The following is a 14029-nucleotide window of genomic DNA, read 5'->3' on the forward strand; positions in this document are numbered from 1 at the left end:
GCTGCTGGCGGGTCTAGTGAAGGTCCAAATCCTTTTTCCTATTGGGACTATGTTACCCTTTTCTTTTCTCTGCTTTTCTTTCTTTCTTTCTTTTTTCCCCGAGCAAGATAATGATAGTACTAAGAGAAAATAAAACTATAAAAAGAGTGGGAAGGGGACCTAACAAACACTCCAATACAGTCATAACAGTGTAAGAAATAAAAACAAATAAAAAAAAACTAAATGGGAAATGGATCCAAAATGATTTGACCTTAATAGTTTCTTGACCAAAAGGCCAAGGAGAGGGTCGTTTTGATGGTGGTATGTGAAGCAGTTCGATGGTTGGACCGTTGAGAATTGTCTGCTGCATGAGATTTACAGTAGGAAAGTGTGCACTAATGAAGTCGTTGAAATCACCTTTACCTCGACCTTGAATAAAAGAGCATGCTTTGTGTCTGCTCCAGACAAAAGAGAAAACCACTCCAGATTTTATTGAGGAAGGAGGTGAGAATGGGCTTTCGGAAAATTTGGACATCGCAGGATAGGGTGGCGCCTGGGCCTTAAGTGGTGGAATGACTGGTTGGCGGGCGGCTCCTGGTAGATTGGAGGCAGGGCGACCAGAGGAGGGGTGCATACGTGTCAGAGATGGATTAGCAGCGTTAGATCTAGCTTCTAACTTTAAAAAAAACTATTGGAAAAGAGGAAAGGGAGAGAAGAAATGGCAGGAAAGGAGAGGGGAGGGGGAGAAAGGCTCCCTGCCTTCCCCCTCCCGAAGGGTTCACCGTGGAGGTTATTTGAGAAAGAGAGAAGTTGGGACTGTGATACCTACAATGGTACAGTCAGCACTTCCTAAATCATAACCAGAGCTTGCCCAACAGGAAATGCCACAAGAATTAAATGAGAAGCCATCGTAACCGTTAATACATTCATCACGGGATGATGATAAGAGGAGGCAAAAATAAAATATGGAACAAAACATCTAAAAAGAATCACAGGGATACTTTGCTCTAGTAATGAATGAATAAATATTCTTTTGTATTGCTCTATATACTGCAAAACTATTTTGTTTCATTTCAATGCTCATTTTTCATCCATAGACAAGAACATCCTTTGCGCATTTAGAACTACATGTGAACCTTTCTTGGTTTTTTCCACAATCTGCTTGATCAATTGGTTCTCAATTTCATCATCCCAATCGCTGCTTTCATCTTCACTTACACCATCATTCAATCCCTGAAACTCTGATGTGTACCCTCCACATCTTCTCGTCCTCGTTTTACTTGAAAATAATTCCATATCCATTGTAAGATTTGACATGGAACCACCATTTTCACCCATGAAAACAGGTCCATCTGATAGATTGAAGCCCTCTTGATGCTTACTTTCATGGACCCTTGATGCTAAATCCTGCTCTTCTGAATCATCTATCTTAGTTAACTCTTTGTCAGCGTCTAGAGTTTCCCCCGACAGATTAAACGGGAATTGGGCCGTAGGATTGCATTCTTTAGCAGTTGAACTTTCTGGGGTGCAAGAATATGCCCGTTCACTGCTTGAGAACTCCTTCCAAGAATTCTTGTGCCCCGACTCCATGTGGTTTAACTTTCTCTGGCTGTTTTGAAGGGCTGTCTCAAGATCCTGCACGCGTTCTTCTAGTCTAGATCGAATAACCTCGTGCAGACGCAAGCTCAGCTCTCGTGGTGAAACAGCATAGTTGGCAGAATGAGTGGTGGAGGTGTCCCTAGAATCTGGATCTGAATTAGGTTTTCCAACAGCTCGGTCATGGGTCATGTCTGCTCTCAACTCACCCTGAGCAAAATCTGCTACAAAGTCTGGGTCAAGCTGCAAACATTTGAGCTCCATCAACACTTGTAGACAACCAATTCCACAAGATTGCCTAAAAAAATATGCAATATATAGAGAAATAAGGGGAGAATAATATATCTGGGGCTCTAATATCAAATACTTTCTGGATTTGTTTCCATTCTTTGAAGTAAATGATATATAAGTGGGACCACATGCTAAACCTAGTTGCTTCTTCCACGAGGAAAATATATTGTTGAAAGGCTGGAACAAGAGTAACCAACACTAATCTGGCCACAAGCACTAATTCTGTGTTACCATGTCAATGGACTGCATTGTGAATACCAGAATAAGCCAATAACAGATTACCTGACTGAATGATGACTATAATGACTAAACAAGAGAGCAGATTTTAGAACATTGTGAGATTACTTATCTCCTCTTTATTAAAGGGGAGCTCTATGGTTGAACCCATGCAAAAGAAGGGATTTTAGGAGAGGGACCCTACCCTACCCTCTAAAACTATAAAATGGAAGATGAATCTTCAACAGATTTTGTGGTGTCAAATTAGGGACGATGTAGTGACTTTATATTGTAGGTCACTAACACTTCAAAGTATAAAAATATTTAAATAAATAAAATTTAAAGTAATTGCTTGAATTCCAAAATAGGAAACCATCTAAGTACAATGGACAAGTTGTAACCCATATTTTAGCATTCCAGAAATCTGACCCCTCAACAAATCTGCTAGACATTTTCCAGAAAACTAGAAATTCCTAGATGCCCTAACAATTAGTGTATCGATCAAAAGATTTAAATTGAATATGGTAATTTAAACTCGAAAGATGGAAAGTAGAATATTTCATCAACATGATCGCACATTTACTTCATACGCAGTGTCTTTGGCATTTGTCTTTACTGAATTAGTTAAATTCTGTTCACATCGTATAAATACAGTGAAAGGAATTCTTTTAAACAAAGAAAAACGAGCAAATGATACAGCTAAACACCCAGTCCAACACAAATGTTACAGAACCATTGAACTGTGAAGCTAAATTATCAACCTGTCACAAAGAATTCAAAGATAAAGAGACAGGCTTACCTCAACAAGACCAGACAATCTTCTGTCCAAACTAGATGCATTTATGTTTAGCTCCAACCTCTCAAGTTCCGCTTCAAGCTCTGCTTCAATTTTACTCATAGGTTCTGGACTCTCCTCTGCCTTCAGATCATATAATACTTTACCATCATTTTTTGTTGAACCATCCATATGCAGTTCAGGGGAAAATACAGTTGGAGCCCTGTCATAGGAGTTATTACATGTAACCTGTGATTCATAGTTTTCATTAGCTAGCTCCTTCACTGTCATTGAATCTTTCATATCTAGTTCCTCTTGAAGATCTTGAACCAAGTTCTCAGTCTGCTTCACTAACTCCTTCAGCTTGTCTACTTCTCTTTTATTTGTTATGAAAGAAGATATTATGCCAATAGAAATCCCAAGACAGAATAGAATCATACCATCTGGTGACCCTGATGAGTGGAGAAGTGTTAGGGCAATGACATGAATTCTGTATTTTTTGAATTCTGTTACCATCACAGAAACACTAAAACGGTCATAAATAAAAGGAGCATTGGGCAATCAAGAATTGCCACAGCCAGCAACCCAATTCACTGGAAGGTCAATATAATTATTGTCTAGCATAGAGAGTTCCATCAGATATTTTATTGGGACCTTTGTACGTAAAGGCTATATGTTTTTAAAAGGAAGTATTACCACGAGCTTGATCCCATCAGAGCATGGGATTTGTGCAACCACATGCAGATGAAATCTATCACTCTCTATTATTAGTCAAAAGTCCGTAAAACCCAGTTGCAAATAGAGCAAGGACATCATATCTGCGCACACAGAAGATTCTCTAAATTCTACAACTGAGCATTTTTAATGGAAGGTTGATGCAGGACAGATTGCTGTCACCACATCTGTTGGCCAATCTAAGATTTGAACACTGATTGGGATTGTTTGGTGGTGGCTTGTGGTGGAAAGGGTTAGGAATGATTGGGGTTTTAGTTAAATAGGAATTTGGGAAAAGAGTTAAAAGGAGTTCAGAAATTTAAATCCAAGATTCTAAAAGAGGGATCAAACTAAAACAATCAGAGAGAAGAAGAAGAAAAGAACAAATTCCTTTTTTTGGATAAGCAAGAAGAAAAGAACAAATTCCTAGGCGATCACATCTTCAAGAAGCTTTTAAAAGCTGCAAGAAAATCCCTCTATCAGTCTGTGAATGAAGTGACAGATTACAAGGTTTTATACAGGCTGCTGAACAGGAACTAAGCTGCAAGAAAATCTCTCTATCAATCTGTGAATAGGTAGGTGGGCACTATTCTACTGCAGAACCTAAGAGAGAGTGCCTACATCTGGATTTTTTACTTAAAAAAACCAAATAAACTTATTCACTTTCTTGCTTACAGTCTTCTCTTCACAGCTATATATATACACCCCAAGAAATCACAGAATTAAAACATGGGGGGGGGGGGTTTCAATTTAAAAGTTGTGAATGCATTGATTGGATGGTTCCAATATCAGTTTTTAGCATGATTTGTGGTGTGGGGACATGGCTCTTAAAGTAGCTTTTCCAGCTTTATTTGGTATTATCGGTGTAAAGGACACCGCTGTTGTAGATAATTTAGAGTTTTTGGGCGATTCTAACCAGTGGACTTGAGCTTCACTAGGGAGGCTCACAATTGGGAGGTGGATGATTTGTTTCTTTCTTCCAAGTGTTGCACTCAGTCAAAGTGAGCAAATGCAACGAAGATAAGTTGTGATGGGTCTCCTCCAAAAAAGGTTTGTTCAAGGTCAAGTCCTTCTTTGAATCCTTAGCTTGCTCTGGCAGTAGTCGATTTCTCTGGAAAAGTGTTTGGCACACTCAAGCACCCTCAAGGGCTGCCTTCTTGTGTGGTCCGCGGCTCTTGGCAATATCCTTACCCTGGACAACCTTAGGAAGCAGTATGTTATCGTGATAAACAGATGCTATATGTGTAAGAAGACTGGGAAGTCTGTGGATTATCTCCTTCTTCACTGCGATGTGGCTTCTGCTTTGTGGAGTTCTCTCTTCAATCGTTTTGGGATGTCTTGGATTATGCCCAGACGGGTTATCGATTTGCTTGCTTGTTGGTAGTCCTCTAGAAGGCCAAGGAATGCTGTGGTTTGGAAAATTGCGCGTATTTGCCCCTTTTGGTGCTTATGGAGAGAAAGAAACAAGAGGAGCTTTGAGGATTTGAAAAGTACCTTGGAAGAAATTCTATCATCGTTCTACCTTACTTTGTACTTTTGGACTACAGCTTATGTCCACCCTTTGTCTTTTACTTTTGTTGACTTTCTCGCTCGCTTTTCTCTTTCTAATTAAGTGTTTCTTTGTATACTCCCAGTGTATCAAGGGGCGCCTTATGCTTTTTTAATAAGATTGGTTTCTTACATATCAAAATAAAAAAAATTATGCGTTCATTTTCAGAAGTTATGATAAAATAACCTCAAATACCTAGATAAAGAGACAAAGAATCCTAAGGGCTAAAGTCCTAATCTACTGATCTTGATAAATTTTAATTACTGGGGCTTCTTCAGGACTCTCAACCTTGGCTTTGCCAGAGCCAATAAGAGCTCCAGCAAAGCAGAGAGTTGAGGTCAAAGTCAAGGTGTCTGCGGTTGTTTGTGGGGGTGGTTGCTTCATCCTCTGTGAAGGTTGCTTCAAGTTCTATGCACCTTAATAGTGAACAATGCTTATGTTCCAGCCATTTGAGGAAAACTTGTGGCAACTTCTGCACCTGTGTGTTAGCCTTTAGGGAAAAATCATAGAGAGAGAGAGAGAGAGAGAGAGAGAGAGAGAGAGAGAGAGTCTGATATGGAACAAGATTCAGGCAATTGCATAACCTAAAGAACAATACCTGTGAACAGTGCCTGAGTTCTGCCAATTAGGAAACCAGTGAACAAGGAAACTACTAAACCAAAGTGAAAGAGACCCATAGCTAAAAATAAAACTCATGGGCTACCGCTACAGCCCATACCATTAAAAGAATACAACCAGTAAAATACTTAAAAAAAAAAAAAAAAAAAAAGAAGAATAAAACTGAACAGATGTCATACAAACTTTAGGACTTAAATTGAGATTCCAAGACTAGGGGTGAGCACTGACCCTAGTGGTCAGCTTTTGGCGGTTTCCAACAACTAAACCGACAGCATTGGCCCCTAGAAACCACCACAAAGCGAACCGACCAGTGTACGACAACTCAACTGATGTCAATCGGGTTGGGTTTTGGTTTTGGCTCGGTCTGTTCTATCCCATCATGTTTCTGTTGGTTTCCTAGTTAGGACTTTGGTGTGAGCAGCGCTGATTTGGAGGTTGGGGCTGTGAAGGGCCATGAATGCGAGTTAAGCAGTGGAGAGAGGCAGAGGTAAGGGTGAACACCGATATTGCTGGTCAGTTTTCGGCAGTGAGAGATTACGAGATAGGCAAGACAGTTGTGAAGCTCTAACCCTAAAATCTAAGAGACTATTGTACGACTGTCATTTGGGTCGGTATTGTTGAGTCACCAACACCCAAAAATGACGACTGACCTGACGGTCATCGGTAGCTCATCTACATAACTGAACGGCCTAACAGAACCATCACATACAAGCTGACCGAGTAGGCCTCGCACACACTTTGGGCTAAATTTCATGGTCACTTGAATGTCCAAATATATCCTTTCTTGATCATTTTGTTGTTGCCCCAAAGGGAAAAGGACAAAGTGCTATTGGTCTATTAAGCTTGAACAGTCCTCCTCCTGGAAATAGAGAGACTAGTACATAATGAGAAAATTCACATCTTTCAAAACGTATTTGACATTTTAGGGAATGATGAAAAAGTTACATTTCTTTTTTTTTTTTTTTCCCTCATTTTCAAAGGCTTGCCATCTGATGAAGAACATGTGAAGACCGTGGTTTTGTGATAGTGAATTTGTTCCCTTTTTTCATATGATAAGATAAAGTACCTCCACTTTTTCCTTTGTTCTCAAGGCAAATGAAAAGTGGGGGAGGGGGGAGTTCTGACTGGGGACCTGAATGCTACACAAATCTAGATATTTTTTTAGGCCAGAGAAAAAACTTTGCATTAAAAGAAGCAACGGAAGTGAAGATTTCTTTACTCTGTCAATGAAATAGCATCTAGTGCATAAGCTATAAAGAAAAATTAAAATGAGAACCATACCATCTTGTGAATGGACGTGTTTTCCACCGACCATTTTAATGGAGCTGCTCAATCTTCCACTCGGCACCTTTCCCGTCTTTTTCATCTTCATTGGGAAGTCTAAAGACCTAATTTTTGGTAGTGGAGTTACGCCATGCACATTTTCATTCCTTTCCAAATAGGCTTCTTTATGCACCTTATCTTCCTCAAATCCAATTTGTGCACTGAAAGAATGACCATTTGCTCTGCTGAGTATTTGGCTTCGATCAGTGACAAATAACTGCCTCATAGCTGGTGTGGATGGTGATGGAGGTGGACTAAATACATATCTTTTCATTTCAGCATGTTCTTTGTATAGTTGAGTCATAAGACAACTTTCAAGGGAACTTAGGGGTTCAAGAGAATGCCTATGTGAACGTTTAGTTCTAAGAGAGCTTCTATTCCTTGAAGAACCACGAAAAGAACCCATTCCAGGAGAAAGGCCAGGCAATGAATTACCACAATTATCACTAACATCACCACTTAGCCTATTTCCAGCCTCGTGCTCTACATCATCATTTGTTGAGCATCCTGGTGGTAAGCTGGATACAGAAAGTACATTGCAATCTTCATATTTCTCAAAGCATGCTGACTTTTCAACATCAAACCCACTAGTGGAAGTCACTTCTGCTGAAGCACCATCTATTTGGTACAAATCCGAAAGTCTCCCATCAGAAACCCATTTCCTATCTGCAGAAACCTCATCGTCTAGTTTCTTTCTCCGTGCCAATCTGTGGAAGGGACGACCTGGGGATTCAGGTTTCCCGCAATTAGAGTCCCCAGAGGAAAACGCAGGTAAGCTATTCCTATCCCTAGAAATATTTTGCCAATACTTAGCTAAACATCCAGCACCGGCAGCAACTGCAACCATCCACAAATCCATTTCCTCTTTCCCTTCCACAGAGACTACACTAACCAAATTCCACAATAGAAATTTTCCTCTCTGTTTTAATTCTCAGCAATGAAAGCCCAAAGTCAACAATTTCCATGAATACAAATCCAGAATCCTAAATCTAAGTATCAAAAACCCTCTTAACTCTGCAGGTGCAAAAGTTGGTTACAGATTGAAAACATAAAACCCCTTCCGCAGCAATAAAAGCCACCAACTCGATTCAAGGAAAAGTACTGTCTCAGTTTTCAGCTCCAAATTCTAAAGATGCCATTAACTAGAATTCTCGAAACAGGAAACCACGCCTAGAGCTGAGAATGAACCCAAAAAAAGAAATCCAGCGTTTTCTAGTAATAATCAACTGCAGGAAAAAATATCTTAAATAAACCCAGAACGTAGAAGTAATCAAGAACAATGACCACGTTAAAAACAACAACAAACGGAAGGACCCTTCTGTGAACAGATATCAGAATTCCAAGCAAGACCTTCTTCAATTTCAGAAACCATCAAAAACCTTGTCAGAAAAACAACTCCCTAATAGGCCCATTTGTGAGCGTAAGCCAAGAATCTAAACAGGAGCAACCTACGTAGTACTTGCAAACCCATCAAATAACAAACCCCATTTCCTGAGAGAACTCCTTCATATACATAAAACAGCAACAATCCCCCCAAAAAAGTAAGAGGCATTAAAAATCCAAGCTATACCCATTTGAACAGCCTCTATGCTGCGAAACCCATCAATGAAATGAACCCATTTCGCCAAAATACCAGAACACCAGAGTCCCACAGAACGAAGCCGATGAGCTGTGTAAAAAGGAACAACTAACAAGGATGTGAAAATGGCTCAGTACTTTGATTCTGACGTTCGAATTAAAAAGCTTACTTTTTAAGAATCTGAGTTGTGTGAAGCAAAATCTAATACCACCAACTTTCGAGGACGACGTTGTTGAATCCTGCTGGCTGGATTCTCGGAAGAATAAGGCCCGTTGCCCCGTTATCTCCACACAGACACCACCTACACGTTTATAAAAATTGGAAAACGAGGGTTTTTGACTTATTGTAATTAGAGCGAGAAATAATAATAATAATAATAATAATAATAATTTTTTTTTAACTTTATTTAAGAGGACCGAATTATTGCCTTATTTGACTTAAGGGTATTAAACTTAAAAAATGACTCAAATTATGACGTCTCAATAACAGGTATTCCGTTAGGATTTGTTGTTAAATCTTACAAAAATTCTTAAAATACCCCTTTGTTTATTTTTTTTTTAAAAAAAATATAAAAATTTTCAAAGATTCAGGCATGGATATTTTTGTAAATTCCGTTAAATTCTTACTAATACCTAAATCCTAACAAATTTTTTTCTTTTTTTTTTTCTAAAAAAATGAGGGTATTTTGAGAATATTCGCAAGATTTAATAGCAAATCCTAACAGAGTATCTATTATTGGGACGTTTTGAAAATTGAATATTCTAACTTGAGACGTTTTGAAGTTCAGTACCCTTAAGTCAAAAAAGGCAATAGTTTGGTAACCTTAAGTAAAGTTATCTCTTTTTTTTAAAAAAAAATAAAATAAAATTATTTGACTTTAATTTTCTATGTCAATTTTATAAGGTACGTTCTTTCTCAAAATAAATAAAATCTTTAAAAATACTTGACTTTAATTTGAACAAAATAGAAAAATAACCCAATAAATTTCAAATTGAATAGGAATAATAGATTATGAAGAAATAAGTTGGAGACGGATCTCTTAAACAAATGAAGTCCAATGATTAATAAATATAAAGTCAGTGGTCATTACTCTTTTAAAGACGTAAATATATTTTTTCTCATTTTAACTAAATTCTAATTAAATAAAGTGAGAAATATAGTTATTTTCATAAAACCTCTGGAATGGTGAGTGTTTTTTTTTTTTCTCGTTGAAATTTTACTTGTAATTGTTTGTTTATTAATAAGAAAATTTTGGGATAATTACATAATATACTTTAGAGTTTGGCCTTAATTTCAAATTCATCTCTGAAATTTCATTTCTTCCAAATTTTTTCGAAATATTTGTCTTTAATATTTTTACAGGTTAATCATAGTCGTTAGGGTTAAATACATTTTTGTTTCACGTGATTTAACAATTTTATTTTTTCTAACCTAGGTTTTATTTTGTATCATATATAGTACTTGGCTTATGATTAAAAATAGATATGGTACTTCCGTCTAAATTTCGTCTATAACTGATAGAAATTCACGCCAATACCCTTCAAAAATAAGTGTCACTATAGCTCTTTAAAAATAAAGTAAAAATTAGAAAATTAGAAAAATAAAAATATTTTTTTTTCTTAAAAAAAAAGAAAAAAAAAAAAAGAGCTTTTCGAAACCATCCTAGGCCAAACGTGATTGGGTTTGGCCATCCCATTTTTCTATTAGGGGGTGGCCCCATTAGGGGTGGTTCGGCCACCCCAGACCGGCTATGAACGTGGCCCTTTTTTCAATTTTTTTTTTTTAAATATTTTTAATGTTTTAGTCTTCTAATTATTTTTTTAATTAGCCATAGTGACTCGTATAATTTTTAAAAGATATTGACGGGAACTTCCGTCAATTTAAGGATAGAGGTACCATATTCGCTTTTAGTTATAAGCAAGGTATTATCTAAGTCATGGAATAACCATCCAACAATTTAATATCCACCTAATTAAAAGGTGAATCAACGCATTTAAATCTAGAACTGCAAGACTAAGTTTTAGGGATTGAACATGCGTGGAGTTGTTTTCTGGATTAGGATTTTTCAAATTTGAGAGAATTTGGATAAGTGATTATTAGATATCACTTATGGGTGCGTTTGGGATTGCGATTTCGTATAGAAAAAGTGCGATTTTAAACCAAATCGCAGAAAATGAACCGTTTGGAAACTGCGTTTTTAAAAAATTGCGATTTGAAAACGCAGAAAATTGCTTATTCAAATCGCAGACAATATGGTGCTTTTTTGAAAACGCAATATTTTAAAAGGCTAAGCTGGAATTTTAAAGGCTTAACTGTAATTTTGCCAAACGCTTAACTGCGTTTTTAAAAATCACTTTTTTAAATCACACATTTTAAAATCGCTATTTTTAAATCGCACTTTTTAAAATTGCAAACTTAAACGGACCCTGAAACTCACTTTATCAAACAAAAATTAAGATGTCCAACTAATTATCTGATCAGATGAATCTTATAAATTTTCTCTCTTAAATTCGAACGAATAACTTAAAAAGATTTTGATCCGACTTGAACCGGGTCTTTTACCATGGCCTTTTGGGTTGCTTTTCGGACAGTATACCTCCTAGAGAAAATCGCCCCTCAACAAAAACAAAAAAACAACAATGTCTCTGTTTCCTGAGATTATGAGATAATCTGTTTTACCAACCAACCTACCTACTCTCACCCAACTCTCCATAACACGTGGCATTTTCGTTAGACAGTTATATTTGAAATGTTTTTTCTTTTTTTTTTTTTACATTTATTATGAGATTTTTTTTTTTTTTTTTTTATTTAATTTTTCTAAGAATTCGAACCGAGGTCTCCTACTTAAAGGTAGTATTTTTGAACAATTTATTTGCGCTTCTAGCAAACTTTAGGGTCGGCTCAATAGGTAGGTGAGTGAGGCATCTGTCTAAGGCCCCAATTTTAAAACGCTATTTTTCTTGCCTACGATTTGAAAACATATATTTTTCTATCTTTTTAAATCACTATTTTTTATTAAATGTATTCCAAAACTAAACATTTTCTGTGATTTTATTTAAAAACATACTTTTGGGATGCAAATTTGTAAAGTCAAACGGATTCTTATTTTTATATATGATAACATATTTGTTAACGGGTCTTAAAATATATTTTAATTTAGGAAAAATGTGTAAAAGAAAATAAAAATAAAATATATATTGTAGTGCATGGTTCTTCTTCTATCTCCATACTGTTGTAATGTTCATAAAAGCATGTGATACAATAATTCGCTTTGAGAGAATGAGATGTGATGTTAATTGTAAAGCAGAGTTGGGTGGGAGAGGAGTTGTTAGGAATTTAAGGTGATAAAGAAGAAGAAATTAGGAAATTATTATGTGTGAATGAACAAATATCTGAAACAAAAAATAACTTTGAGGCACGATGAATTAGGACAGCGATAAATTTTCTACACTATTAACGTCGATGACCAAAAGGACACAGACGGGTCGCACAACTGAAGCCCTAGGGTGGAAACGGGATAAAATATTTTTTTATAGAGAAGCGGGGAAAGTGACACAAATGATCTAGATGATGAGAAATTCTCTCTTTCAAGCTAATTGAGACGTAGTCTGACCCAACTCTACTAAGAACACCAGTAACATCCAAGTTGGTAGTATGAAAATAATTTCAAACGCTTTCCCGAGAACACTAGCAACACCAAACTGGTGGTATGAAAATTTTTAACCCCAAAAGATTGTGAGATGAAGGGTTTTGTGGGTACTTTTGAGCCCTACCTTATTCATAAAATAAAAAGAAACAAAACCTAAGCTCATATATTTTGGGAAATTTGGTGGAAGAAGGACAAATGAAAGAGACTTGGACCCAACTGCACTCTTCAATGTAGACCAAATGATGCATGTGAATGGTGGAGCAACTACGCAATGTAGTGAAAGCACTGAAAGGGCCATTAAAAACTAAAAAGTGTAGTCAATTAATAAGAATAATAATAAATGAAAACAACAGTTTCGTAATAAAGAAACTAATATCATCAGCCTTCTCTAATTTATAAGCCACTGATTCTCTCAATGTCTTATTTTTTATTTTTTTTCTCGCTGCTATGAATCTATGGGTCATACCTAGAAGCTACAATACTTAGGGTTTGTTTGAGTTTACGATTTTAAAAAGTGCGATTTGAAATATTAATTTTTAAAAAACGTAGTTAAGCGTTTGGCAAAATCGCAGATTAGCTTTTAAACTTATGCATTTAAAAAAAAACACAATTTTGCTTGCGATTTTTGCTTATTCAAATCGCAAATTTTTAAAACGCATATTCTAAAAGATTCGTTTTCTGTAATTTGGTTTGAAATTACATTTTTTATTTACGAAATCGCAATCTCAAACACACCCTGAAACTCTCAACGGGGTAATTTTTTTTTGGATCATATGCACAGGTATTTGTGTTTAATAGGATAAGACTTTCTAATAAAATGGTATTAATAAAACAACATGTGCTTCTCATATGCTTAAAGAACACATGTCAGTCTTATAGTTAAGATTTCTTTTTATTTTTATTTTTTTTCCTTTTCCTATTCCTATTCCGGGATTTTGATTAGTTAATAAAAAAACTTAGTGAAACAAACAATTTAACAATCTAAACACAAAATGTTGAAATTTTTTGTTTTTCTTCACAAAACAAAAAATCAATAGACAATTCTGAAAAAATATAGACTCCTAATTTAACGTGTGTGTGAGCAATTGTGCAACAAAATATTAAATGCAGAATTTAAAAAAAAAAAAAATTGTTAATGAAGTGAAAACTCTTATCAAGAGAAAAACCACTATGGGATAGCCAAACTCAGGATATCCACTATTCAGAAGACAAAGCTAATTACAAACCACTCGTACTCACATACCTTTTATGTAGTAGTCATACTTTTAACTTTGACACATACCTATACGTGAACGCTTCCCAATCAGGTCTCCTACTTGAATGGGTATTCAATGGACTCCTTTAGCTTAGAGCTCCTCTCTAAGTTAAACTTCAATGATTGATCAAATCACACAAAAACAACCCTAAGAGAGCTAGCAAATCTAATAATCTCTACTTAAACACCCTCTCTTAGTACAATGAAATTCACTACCAAATTTTGTAAATAATACAAGTCTAAAGACCTCTATTTATAGGCTTTAGAAGACCTAATACAATACTGATTCAGAGTTCTGTAGGCAGTGTCTGGACTTAGACAAAGAGCGTCCAGACGGCAAGCAGCAATTGACTTCCATAACGCGTTTCTTCATTAAACTTCAGTCTCCGAATCCTGACGATGTTGCCACAACGTCCAGACGGTTGCAAACTGTCTTCACCAACTGTGTCTACTGAGCTGTTCAGAATCTTCTCAAACACTGATGG

At 36.3% G+C, this 14029-nt stretch overlaps 1 protein-coding gene across 1 annotated transcript; it reads right to left on the reverse strand.

Annotated features, from left to right (window-relative positions):
• Positions 1–997: 997 nt before the first annotated feature.
• LOC133875605 (uncharacterized) lies at positions 998–8905 on the reverse strand. Its single transcript, XM_062313785.1, has 4 exons — positions 8810–8905; positions 7020–8730; positions 2882–3309; positions 998–1818 (listed from the first exon to the last, which is right to left on the reverse strand). The coding sequence occupies exons 2-4, from the start codon at positions 7918–7920 to the stop codon at positions 1060–1062; spliced, it is 2088 nt and encodes a 695-aa protein (XP_062169769.1). The 5' UTR covers positions 7921–8730; positions 8810–8905; the 3' UTR covers positions 998–1059.
• Positions 8906–14029: the final 5124 nt, after the last annotated feature.

The sequence above is a fragment of the Alnus glutinosa genome, chromosome 8, assembly GCF_958979055.1.
Source record: "Alnus glutinosa chromosome 8, dhAlnGlut1.1, whole genome shotgun sequence".
NCBI classification, from domain to species: domain Eukaryota; kingdom Viridiplantae; phylum Streptophyta; class Magnoliopsida; order Fagales; family Betulaceae; genus Alnus; species Alnus glutinosa.